Source organism: Sminthopsis crassicaudata, chromosome 1 (genome assembly GCF_048593235.1).
Source record: "Sminthopsis crassicaudata isolate SCR6 chromosome 1, ASM4859323v1, whole genome shotgun sequence".
NCBI lineage: Eukaryota > Metazoa > Chordata > Mammalia > Dasyuromorphia > Dasyuridae > Sminthopsis > Sminthopsis crassicaudata.
The window spans coordinates 403981582-403993803 of NC_133617.1; the positions used below are offsets into that span (position 1 = coordinate 403981582).

At 35.4% G+C, this 12222-nt stretch overlaps 1 protein-coding gene across 2 annotated transcripts in view; it reads left to right on the forward strand.

The window, feature by feature from the left end:
- CORO2A (coronin 2A) overlaps positions 1-12222 on the forward strand; it is a 161443-nt gene that overhangs the window by 127299 nt on the left and 21922 nt on the right. For both annotated transcript variants that reach the window (XM_074280057.1, XM_074280056.1), the window contains exon 6: positions 2502-2618. In XM_074280057.1, the coding sequence (XP_074136158.1) occupies positions 2502-2618 (117 nt within the window). The remainder of the gene's footprint in view (positions 1-2501; positions 2619-12222) is intronic.

Consider the following 12222-nt stretch of genomic DNA (forward strand, 5'->3'; position numbering starts at 1 on the left):
TGCAAGGTGAATGATCTTGTCAGAAACTTTCTTTCATTTTTCTGTAACTCCCTAGTTGAAGTTGCTTCAAATTCTTAAAAATAATAAAACTATATTTCTTATTTTGAGTCTATAATTCACACTTCTTACTCATTTAAACTGATTTCCTCCATATACATTCATTCCCAAAGTATACAAATTAGCAGGCTAGCTAAATGGCCCAGTAGATAGAAGGCTGAGCTTGGAATCAGGAAGAACACATCTTCCCGAGTTCAGATCTAGCTTCAGACACTTCATACTTCTGTGATCCGGGGCAAGTCACTTAATCCTGTCGGCCTCTATTTCCTCATCTGTAAAATGAGATGGAAAAGGGAATGGCAAATTTCTCCATTTCTCTGCCAAGAAAACCCCAAATGGTGTCACAAAGAGTCAGACACAACTTAAAAAATAACTGAACAACTGTACAAATTAGCAGTTTTATTCTGCTAATGAACTGAAGTTATTGAGCTCAATTCTAGGTGCTCCATTTTAAGATGGACATTGATGGAGTGGACAGAGCACATCCAAAATAAGGGAAACAAGATGGTTAGGGGACTCAAAACCATGCTGTACAAGGATCAGTAGAAGGAATTTAGGATAAGCCCAAAGAAATGAAGACTTACAAAGTCCATAAAGGACTATCCTTTAGAAGGGGTACTGATTTGTTCTATTTGGCCACTGTGAGCAGAAAAATCAGAGATACATAGAAATTACAAAGAGGATGATTTCAGTTTGACATAAGGAAAAAACTAACTTTTACAGCTGCTGAAAAGGTGTTGAGAAAAAGCTAGAACATCAGGTATATAGGGTCTCATTATAAAGGGTACAAATTGAATAGGCTCCAAGGGCATTCTTGCTCTGCAATTCTATTGTTCTATCTATATCAAAACTTAGATGACAATTTTAAAATGCCAAATTTACCTTTGTTCTTCATTTGTACTTTATTTACTAAAAAATTTCATACCTATCAATGTAGAATCAAAAACTTTAATAGCTGTAGAAATCTTAGAAATCATATATTCTAAATCTCAAATTTTACAAATCAGGAAATTGATCCCCAGAGAGAAGTAAATTGCCCAATTTTTTGCGGGAGGGAGTGAAGAATTTTCCTACTCTAAAACTTCAACTCCCCAAATGCCATATTTGTTGTTATAGTCTGAATTTTTTGTCTGTATTGTCTTTCACTAAAGTCTTCTTCTGATAGCTCATTGTACTATATAGAGATGACCCTGAATTCTTGAGGGCTATGCTGTCGAAATTCAAATCATGACAGTTCCCATCAAGTAAAAATGACTTTAAGTGTAGGCTTGGTGATTAACTGTATAAGATTAATAGATAATTCTTTGTTATAATAGATGGAGAGAGGGAAGGGCAAGAAATACAGGAGAAAATACAGGTAATATAAAAACAAAATGTATCTATCAAATTTGTTTTTAAAAGTATGATTGCTATTATTTACCCTTCAAGCTTTGAAAAATATTTTATATAAATATCTCATTTTGCCTTCAGCTCAATCTTGTAGCTGCTGAGAGAAGGTAAATGATTTGTCTAGTGTCAGTGAGTCAGTTTTGGGGAAAGGATTCAAACCCAAGACTTCCTTCCTTCAACTCTAGTACTTTATACTACACTCTCTCATATTTATCATTTGAAGACTGTTTAGCAAAGTTTAGAGAAATATAAATTTGGGTGTAGGGTGATGAACTTTTCAGTGTCAGTAACTCTTCAAGACCTCACATAGGCTCTAGGATGTGATAGAGGAGTCATGGTCTATCCTGATTAACAGTATTCTCACACCTAAATCACAGAAACATATAATATAAGTCATTACAAAAAAATTCCATTTCTTCTTCCTTACAAATCTAAGACAACTTTTATGTCAGTATTTTATATTATCTATATTTATATTATATTTATTTATAAGGCAATATTTTACACAAAATTTGAGGATATTTAGCAGAGCTTCTTAATCATTTGGAGTTTTGATATCCTATCATTGTGGAAATGATTCCTGCCTCCCGACTTTGGGGTTGATGAGGTTATGTTTCAGATAGAGATTGGACTCAGCTGACTCTGAGGTTCTTTCCTTCTAGGATTCCATGAATTCTGAAGAACAATCCATGTACACCCAATGCTTAAAAATAATTTAAAATAATATTCTGTCATTGCTATTTATCAACCCCAAGTCTGAATTAGGAGATTTCTGGATAGAGAATTGTAATGGATCTATTTTATTCTCATTCAGCTGCTCTCATTTTTATGTTCATGGATTTCCATATGAATTTTTATCTCCCTAAGCTTCCTCAAGCCATTCTCAGAAAATAATGATATAGAGACTCTTGAGGAATAATCATACAGAGAAACCCTTTACCAGAATATTCCACAAAATCATAACTGACTCCTTCCCACCTTTTTGAGAGAGGGAAATCACTGATCCACTAAAATTATGTCTTCATGCTCATCCGGTGTGTGTTATCTTCTTGTAGGAGGCAAACTACAAATCTCACAGAGCCAACAAAGTGCTGTTTCTTGGAAACATGAAAAAGCTGCTGTCCACTGGAACGTCCAGATGGAACAACAGGCAAATTGCACTATGGAATGAGGTGAGTCAATCAATTTTCAAAAAACTTTTCAAAACAACTTTCAAAATCAACATTTAGAACAAGGACCAGACTGGGACTGCTTAGATCTGTCTCATTTGCCTATATATGTCATTTGTTGCTTTCCACTAAAATTCCTTCCTTTTATTGACTCTAATCCCAAATCTACTTTTTGTTATTTTTTCTCTCTCTCCTTCTCCTGCTCATTGACTTTTTCCCTACAAAATATATAAAGAATCAAGAGATTTTAAAGCTAGACAAATGGCCTTTTTCCTCCAAGCATTGGCTGAAGGATGGCAAGAAGAGTAGCCATGAGCTTTACCTATTAAAGAGAGAATTTCCTATTTATCCAGTGAATATTCAACTGCAGACCTAAGGTTCTACTTCTGTATGGCTACACATGTGCTGTGTAGTGTGTGTGTGTGTGGTGATGATAATTTCCATGTCCTAGTTTAAAGGAAGTAAAGGAGTGGAACCTTTTCTTAGCCTAGTAGCTGGGAAAAGAATAAAAACTGGGAGAACAATATAACATATTTATGGTTATATTCATATATCTGAATTCATGAAATAAAGATATATATTATATATAATAATATAATTTATATATGTATATGTAATAAATATAAATAAAGAATATATAAAGATGTATTATAATGACATATTACTATAATTCCATTAATTAGTTTATGTGTTTCTTCAAATGGTTTTAAAAATCTTAGCATATATTACTAGGCTCAATATATTTGAGTGACCCCAAACTATTTCTCAGTGCATTTTATTTCTTTGAGCCTCAAGCATTCCATTAGGGTTGTAAGTACCCTATTATAAATTCATCTGAGAGGGTCTTGGGAAAACTATTCTATGAATGGCTTTCTTCTAACAAACATAACTTTTACAGAAAACTGATTTTCTAACAATCAGTCAATATATATTAATTAAGCACTTATTGGATGCCAGACACTGTTCAAAGAAAGAAAAAAGCCAATTTCTGTCCTCAGTCTAATGGGGTGACAAAATGCAAACAACTATGTGCAGGCATAATTAGACATTTTGGATAAATTGGAAATAATCAAGAGAGGGAAGATACTGAAATTAAAGGAGATAAGGAAAAGCTTCTTAGAGAAGCTAGGACTATAATTAGATTTAAACAAAGCCGGGGATTCCAGATAGAAGAACAGCAAGTGAAATTTTCCAGAGCCATGAGATAGAATAAGTGATGGGAGTCCAGTATCACTATATTGGAAAATATGTTTGTGGAAATGGAGGCAGGGAGTGGGAGAGGCATAAAGACACTGGAAAAGTAGGAAGAGGCAGGTTTTGAAGAGCTTTGATCCTAGAATTGTTGAAGTTTATTGAAAAGGGAAGTGACGTGGTCAGACCTGTAATTTAGGAAGATAAATTTGACAGTTGAGTAGAAGATAGAGTAGCAGGACTTATTAGTTTTTCCACTCATGACCGCTTTTCACCTGAGAAATTTTTACATGATCCTGGGTGTATAGGTATATAAAATAAATATACAAATAAAATATTTGGTTATAATAAATCATAATTCCATGACCCCTATATTCACTTATATGAGAGAACATATGGATTGTAATTACCACCCAGAGATTATAATTATGCTTCTTCCCTTTCCTAGGCTATCTCCTTGCAAATTAGAGCAATAGGAAAAAAAACACTGAGTCAAGTGCAAGTGAGGGGGAATTTTCCTATTTTATAGATCATATGGTAGATCTCTTACTCAAGGCCCAGGTCTTGTTTTCACAATATAGACAATCTTAACCTCCTAGAGATCCAAAGAACACCTTAATCAAATCTACTGTCAACGTGTAATAGCCCTTCCTTCTTGGTTCAGTCATTTTTCAGTCATGTCCAATTTTTCATGATCCCATTTGGAGTTTTCTTGACAAAGCTATTATAGTGGTTTGCCATTTCCTTCTCCAGCTCATTTTACAAATGAGAGAAACTGAGGCAAACAGTGTTAAGTGACTTACTCAGAGTCATAGAACTAGTAAATGTCTGAGGCCAGATTTGAACTTAGAAACCAGAGTCCTCCTCACTCCAGACCTGGCACTCTCTCCACTGTGCCACCTATCTCCCCTTCTTCCTTTCTAAACATAAATCAGTATGGCACAGAGTACTGGTTCTTGAATCAGAAGATCTAGATTCAGAGCTCTTCTTTGGTGCTTATTATCTGTATGATACTGAGAAAGACACTTAATCTTACTATGGCTCTCTTCTCTCATCTGTAAAATAAAGGAGTTGGACTGGACAGTTTCAGAGGTCTCTTCATCTTTAAGTTCACCCTCACAAAAAAAAAAAATTAATTGATCATTCAATAAACATTTACTAAATACTATGGTTGGCTAGGAATAAAGAGATAAAAAAAACAAACAAAAAACAAAAACAAAAACAAGGGATTGTTTTGTCCCTGCCCTCAAAGAGTTAACATTCTAGAGTGGTGACAACATGTACACATATAATTAAATCTACAGTCATTTCAAAGAGCAATTAACAGTCTGAAAGAATCAAGTAAGCTCATGTAAATTTAAGTTTAAAATTTAAAATTAGGTTTTAAGAGAATTTCTAAAAGGTAAAGGAAGAGGTAAGGACTGAGTTGATTTCAGGCACAGGAAACATCCCGTGCAAAGGAAGAGAGAGAGATAGAATATGGGAAAATAGAATAAAACAAGAAAATAAAGAGAAGATTATGTCCATATATGGATCATATATGAAAAATAACTCAGACTAATTCATACAAGGGAGTGGGCCAGGTTGGGAGATTGTAAAGTGTTTTAAGAGTAGTAATATCCTCTTCCATGACTAAAGCTGGAAAAGTAAATTGCATTCTAGGTATGGAGGGTTTTAATTGTCAAGCAGATGAGTCAGTATTTGATCCTGGAGAAAGCAGAAAGCCCCTGAAACATTTGAAGGTGCGTAGTAATATAGTGGGACCTAGACTTTAGGAGCATCCCTTTAGCAATTGTGCAAAAGCTGAATTGGAGATGGGTAAGATTTGAAGGAGAGACTAATCAAGAGATTATTACGATGGAACAGGCAAAAAGTGATAGAATCTGAACCAGTATGGTAACTGTGGCAATATCATCTCAGCATATTTTCACAGAGCAAGCTCAGATGAACCAAATAGATGCCTGACTTTTATCCCCACTCAGTATGGATCAAGCCAGCAGCTTCCCTAGCCATGATGCTGACAGTTTTCCTTAAACTCACTTGATTCCAAATTAGGGCATCACACTGAGAAAGTGTTCAGTCTTATAGTTGGTTTCAGCATATGTAATGGTGACTGCAAAGTACATTTTAAAAATCAAGTTTATTAAACACATACTGTCTGCCAGTGGGGACACAAGTGCAAAGAATGAAACTACTTGCAAAGAGCTTACATTCTAAAAGTGAAATAACAAGTCTATATACAAGCCCATTCTAATGGAGGATACAATAATTACATATAAAGTATAAATAGGATGGCAATTGCAAGTAAACACAAAGCAATTAAATACAAAATATTCTGGGAGGGAGGACAAGAGCTTTTTGGAGATTCAGGAAAAGCTTCATGGAAAAGATGATGTTAGAGTAGAAAGGCAGAGAAATAGAAATAAAGGAAATAAAGAAGTAAAACAAGAAAATAAAGATGAGGAGATTATGCCCATATGTAGGTCGTGCATGAAGAATGACTCAGACCTATTCATACATATAAGCACATATATACAAACACATTTATGGCTTATATGCATTCTCATGACATTTTTTCCCTCTATGTGTAGGCTACAAGAGACTAGAAACTAACTATTTCAAAGTCTTGGCATTAATCTAGTCTTGTTACTAACATTCCTAAATGCTTCCATAGTGGGTGAAGGAGAAGAATTGGTCAGAACACTCCACCTCAAACAATGGATTTTCCATCTCTCAGCCCAACTGATATAGCAGGAAACAATGGGCAGTTGGTGTCTTAAACAGAGGGCAAGGAAGCATTTTATCATTCCTTTATGAGATGTGAAGAAATTCTCTTTGATAAGGTTAGAAGGTAATTAGTTTTTAGCTAGCAAAGGATCAGTCATATTCTGTGGCCCTTTCACAGATGATTATATTCTCTAGTGAGTCATTCAATAAAGGAGAGTTCCATGGCAACAGAGAAAAAAATGCAGCCTTGCAAGAATCCAGCTTTTGAGAGAGAGAAAGAGAGCTCTTGATTCTCAAGGCGGGGAAGATATTTCTTCTCTTCTTCCCTTTCTTCTTTCCCTCACCCTTAACCAATGTCATTAGCTATGGTATCTTGCAGTAAAGCTACTTGACAAATTAGAGATATAAAATTCAGTATGAATCAGAAAAAAAATCAAAGCAGGAAACAGCATAGAGGAATGCAGCCTCTTGCAGCAGAGAAGAAAGCCAGTTATAGATTCAACAGAGAATTAATTCTAGCAGTTTATAGCTGAATTGGAAAAAAAAAAAAGAGGAACAGAGAGCCAAATTGAGTGACCTGTCCAACAGAGACACTGTACCCTGCAGAGAGTAATGTAAGGATGCCATGAGATGAGAAAAAATATTGGGGCTACCGAACTGGGGACATGAATAGCCTTGGTCACTTATGTCCATTGTGTGTGAGCCCCACTACCAGTATATTCTTTTTATGTATCTATTATGCTCACTGACATCACATGTGTTTATGGAACATTGTGCATAAAGTTTATGGAGAAAGTATTTTTAGTTACTGTTCTTACAATACCTGTAAGTAAATGCTTTTGCTTCAAACTAATTGGATCTTTTGGCTGATTGTTAAAGATAATCACAGTAATGGAAGCTTGGAAACTATAGTTTAGGACTGCAAACCCACAGAATTCTTGGGACCTTAATTGTAGTCCCAGGGACCCAAACTGTGAGCATGGGCGTCAATTTTGGTGCTACCCAAGTCCTACTCCATGAGTGCTGGCCCTAGGACCTAGATTCATGCAACTACATGTTTCTAACATGTAGGATTTAGGGAGTAGATGCTCATTTCTGCCTGACCCTAGAAGGGACCTTTCCTATGTGACTCAGTACAGAATTAGGTCTCTGGGTTAGGGAGTAGATTTGGTACCCAAATTCCCCCCAAATTTACCTTCACATTGTCTAGAAGACGCTTAAATTTCTAAATACCCCAGACATAAACTAATCACACTTCTATTCAATACTATCACTAATTAATCTCTGTCTCTCTGTCTCTGTCTCTGTCTCTGTCTCTCTCTCTCTCGCTCGCTCGCTCGCTCTCTCTCTCTCTCGCTCTCTCTGTCTCTCTTTCTGTCTCTGTCTCTGTCTGTCTCTCTCTCTCTCTGTATCTTTCTCTCTTTCTCTGTTTCTCTCTCTCTCTCTCTCTTTTATTCCCCAGAATCACTTAAGGCAAACACAAACTCTTCCAGCATCTTCTTATATTTCAGACTCTGAATTTCGTCCCAAACTCTATCCAAAGTCTGCCTTTCTAACAATCCTACTGCAAAGATTACCAGATAAGGAGTCAATTCTCCCTGCTTATTCTGAGCCTTCATGGCTGCCATTATCTTGGACCATAGACTCTCTCTCTTTCTTCTACCATTGCTCTTGAATCATCTTCAAGGATCCTCAATTAAAGCTACTCCTCATTATTAACTAAAGTTAATTAGTTATTACTAACTAAAGTTTGCAAAATGGCTTTTTTACATTACTCCTTTGGTTCTTTGATGTGGGTGTATGCTCTCTTCTGACTTTCTGTGTATTCTTTAAGTATTTTTCTCCTGGAGGGTTTAACTTTGCTTTCCTTAGATGTTTTTTTCTGCCAGACGCTAATGAGATTACCTATTTTTGGTTTGGGGCTTCCTCTTTCACCCTGGAAGTTCTTTTCCAACACATGAATATAACTGGGTATAACTCCTTTGGACAAGGGCTCTCACTGTCACGGGAGAATCAAAAAGATCCACTCCATCTGACTCCTAAATGAACATTTTTCAGGTCTTCCATTAATATGAAGGGTTAACTGCCTAAACCAACATAAAAAAAGGCCTGGCCCTATACAGTCAAAACAAGGACCCAGACAACTCAAAATGGCAAAACTCTAGGATTTGTAGACCTTGGTCAAACCCTTCTGGCCAGCCGTACCACTGGTGAATCCCAACTAAAGCCCACTGGCAAAAGGTTCCACACTAAGTCATATGAGCTCCCACAAGACAACCTTCCTGAGATATTCAGTTCTACTTCTCCTGGATCACCATCTAGAAGAATGTCCTATATGTTCTACCTTTCCAGCCTGACTCTTCTTAAATGTGATTCTGTCCTTATGCACAAAGGGAACTAACTGGGTGGTTATCATTAGTTATTGAGCTTTATCAATGAAGAGAAATAATACTTATCTGTTCAGACCCAAACCTTCTTTTTCTTCAATAAGAGAATGCATTCCCAAAAAATATTCAAAATATTTGTACCAAACTTACCATTTCCTCTCTCTTAGTTTGCTAACAGTTTCTTTGGCAACACAAACCAGAAATCACTTTCATTTTTTAGATTTTATAATTTCCCTATCACTTCAAATAGGACCAGCCCAATACACACAGGAGCTACTGATATAGTGCTCAAAAATTCATAGGTATATAGCAGGTGTTTGCTGAAAGCTTTGTTTACCCAGATTAAATTAAATTAATTAACTAGAATGGATAGCTTTCTTAATCATTCCCTCTTTCCCCCTCTGCCAGTAGTCACTGAGCTTTACTTTCACCTTTATTTCTCTTGTATGTTTTTTCTTTCCCGGGCTATAAGGATTAATCCATTTCTGTTTTTATGATTTTTTTGATAGTAATAAGATCTTATTTCTTTCCCCTTCAATCCAACCATACTCACCACTGTTTTGAAATGTAAGATACCATTCTTTCTGTATTTTACTTCTTTAATTGAACTAAATGTAAAACAAGAAAAAATGAATAGAGAAAGAAAAACAGAAAAGAAAAAATTGTTATTCAAAATATACAACAATAAAATTTCATTTCCAAAAAGCATGTATAATAATAGAAGTTATATTCATGACTGTCCATCTTTTCTTTGCTTCATTGTAGGTTATTCTTTTGTGCTTTGCTGTGTACTTTTAACTTTATTTTTTTCCCCTTTCATCCATCAACTTGCAAGCAAGTTACAGTTAAACAAAGATATATGTGTGTATATGTGTGTATACATATAAATGTATATATTCACATCCACCCACACATATTCATAATCTATACCTAATGCATAATATCCTCATGTACTCAGACACATATACAAACATATGCACTTACCCATATGTAAACATGCAGTTAAAACAATATTAATATGGCTGACAAATAATGTAGAAATCTCTCTTGATTGAACCTCTAAGTTTGACTTTGACTAAGATCAATGATTGCTAGACCTATTATTTTTTTCCTAATAAATTCTACTCCTGATCCTTGTTGTAGTGTTTGTGTATATCTCCTAATTCCTATTACTGCTAACTCTTCTGTTTTAATTCTGCTCCTTAACTTGCCTTACTATTACTTAACCTCCCTTCACCCATGGATCCCCTTATCTTTTCCTCTCCCTTCTGCTCCCCTTTTTATCCCTTTCCCATTAATCCTCTTGTCCCACTGTCATAAATCTATACATCTTTTTATGTCCCACTTTATCTTATTCCATTTCCCCCATATTTCTTTATAGATTTCAAAGGTACTGTATGCTTTATGGCATATATATGTTATGTTCCCTATTTAACCCTTTCCTTATGTGAGTAGATTGTCAGAACTATGAGATCTCCTCCCCCCTTAATGCCTCTGTGTCAGTTCTTCCTCTGCACCTCATTTGCATAACACAATTATTATTACCTTTTCCTAGAAAGTTTTGCTTTTTTAGAATCAAATCATACTTAACTCTCTCTAATCTTTCTTTTGAGCTATCCAATTACTGGTATCAATTTTAAACATATGCTATACATTTCCATTTAAAAAACATAAATGATTTGTTTATATTGAGTTCCTTGAAATTAACTTTTGATGTTGTTATATGTGTTAAATTTTCTATTAAGTTTGTGTTTAACCAGTCCTGAAAATCTGCAAGTTCATTGAATGTCCTTTTTTTGTTTTGGTTTGATTTTTTGTTGTTTTTTGTTTGTTGGTTTCTTTAGGCAATTGGAATAAAATAACTTGTTCAGAGTCATACAGCTATTAAATATTAAGTTTCTGAGACCAGATTTGAACTCAAGTGTTCATTTTTTTTTCATTCAATATTATGGATAATTTTGCTGTATATATTTTTGGCCACAGGCCTCATTCTTTTGATTGCCAGCATATATGGTTCCAGGACTTGAGAGGTCTTTTATTGTGGGTGCTGAAATTTCCTGTATAATTCTAATTGTAGCTCCAACATCTTCAATTTTTTTTGTTGTTTGTTTCTTGCAAAATTTTCTCTTTGATTTAGGGGTTTCAAGATTTGGTAATAATATTCCCATGTGTTTTCCACAAAGGATCTCTTAGAGGTAGTAATCAATGGAATTTTTTTCTATTTCAAATTTTTCCTCTTGTTCTATCACTCTAGGACAATTTTATTGGATCATTTCTTGCATTATTATGTCAAGATTCTTTTTTTGGTTATAGCTTTCAGGTAGTCTAATTATTCTTCTATTTTGTCTTCTTGATCTATTCTTCAGATCTATTGTTTTTCTTATGTTTCATTCTGTTCTGTTTTTCTACTCTTTATATTTTTTTGTAATTTCTTGGTCTCTTTTAGCTTTACTGGCTCCCCTTTGCCCAAATCTAATATTCAAAGAATTATTTTCTTCTTTAAGACTGTGTCTCCTTTTCTAGCTGGTTAATTTTTTTTCATAATCTTCTTAATAATCTTTTTCTTGGATTTGTTTTTTTTTGTTTGTTTTGTTTTTCTTCAGTCTCTCTCATTTTATTTGTAAAGTCTTGTTTGAGTTCTTCTATAAATTATTTCTGGGCAGGGAGAGCTATTACTGTTACTCTTTCAGAGTCCTCTGAAGATGGACTCTGGTCTTCCCTATTCCCATAGTAAATTTCTGTGATTGGGTTCCTTCTTCTGGCTGTGTTCATTTTTTTCATGAGAACTATTAGTGTAAGCACCTTTGATGCTTGATTTGGGGAGAGGGTGCCTCCAACTTTACTTCAGTTCTCCTAACCTGGAACCCCAAACCAAAATTTCCCTTCCCGTTCAAATGCCCACAGTCAGGGGTGTCCCTGCCCCACTGCCTTTGCCCTCGGCTGGGTGTGCTGGTTCCTTCTTACTGAAGGCATCTCTGCTGCATAGCTGAGCCTGCTGGCATTCCTGATAGGGTAAGGTTCCCCAGACTTCCCAGACCCATGAGTCCCCATACTGTCTGGAAGGTGAAAGTTCCTATGATCCCATCTGACAGTCCCAGGTAGTTCTTGTGGTCCCTGCTTGCTGTTAGTGTGGAGTTAGCCTGGAGGTATTTGCACTTTACACTGGTTAAACCCATCCCAGGGTCTTTCTTTAGGCTTCTTAGTTTATCCTAGATCCCTGCTCTGCCCCAAGTGTTTTTTGCCTATCTTATTCACCCTGAAGCACAAAATCTAGAAAGCTTAAAGTTTTCTGACATAAATCC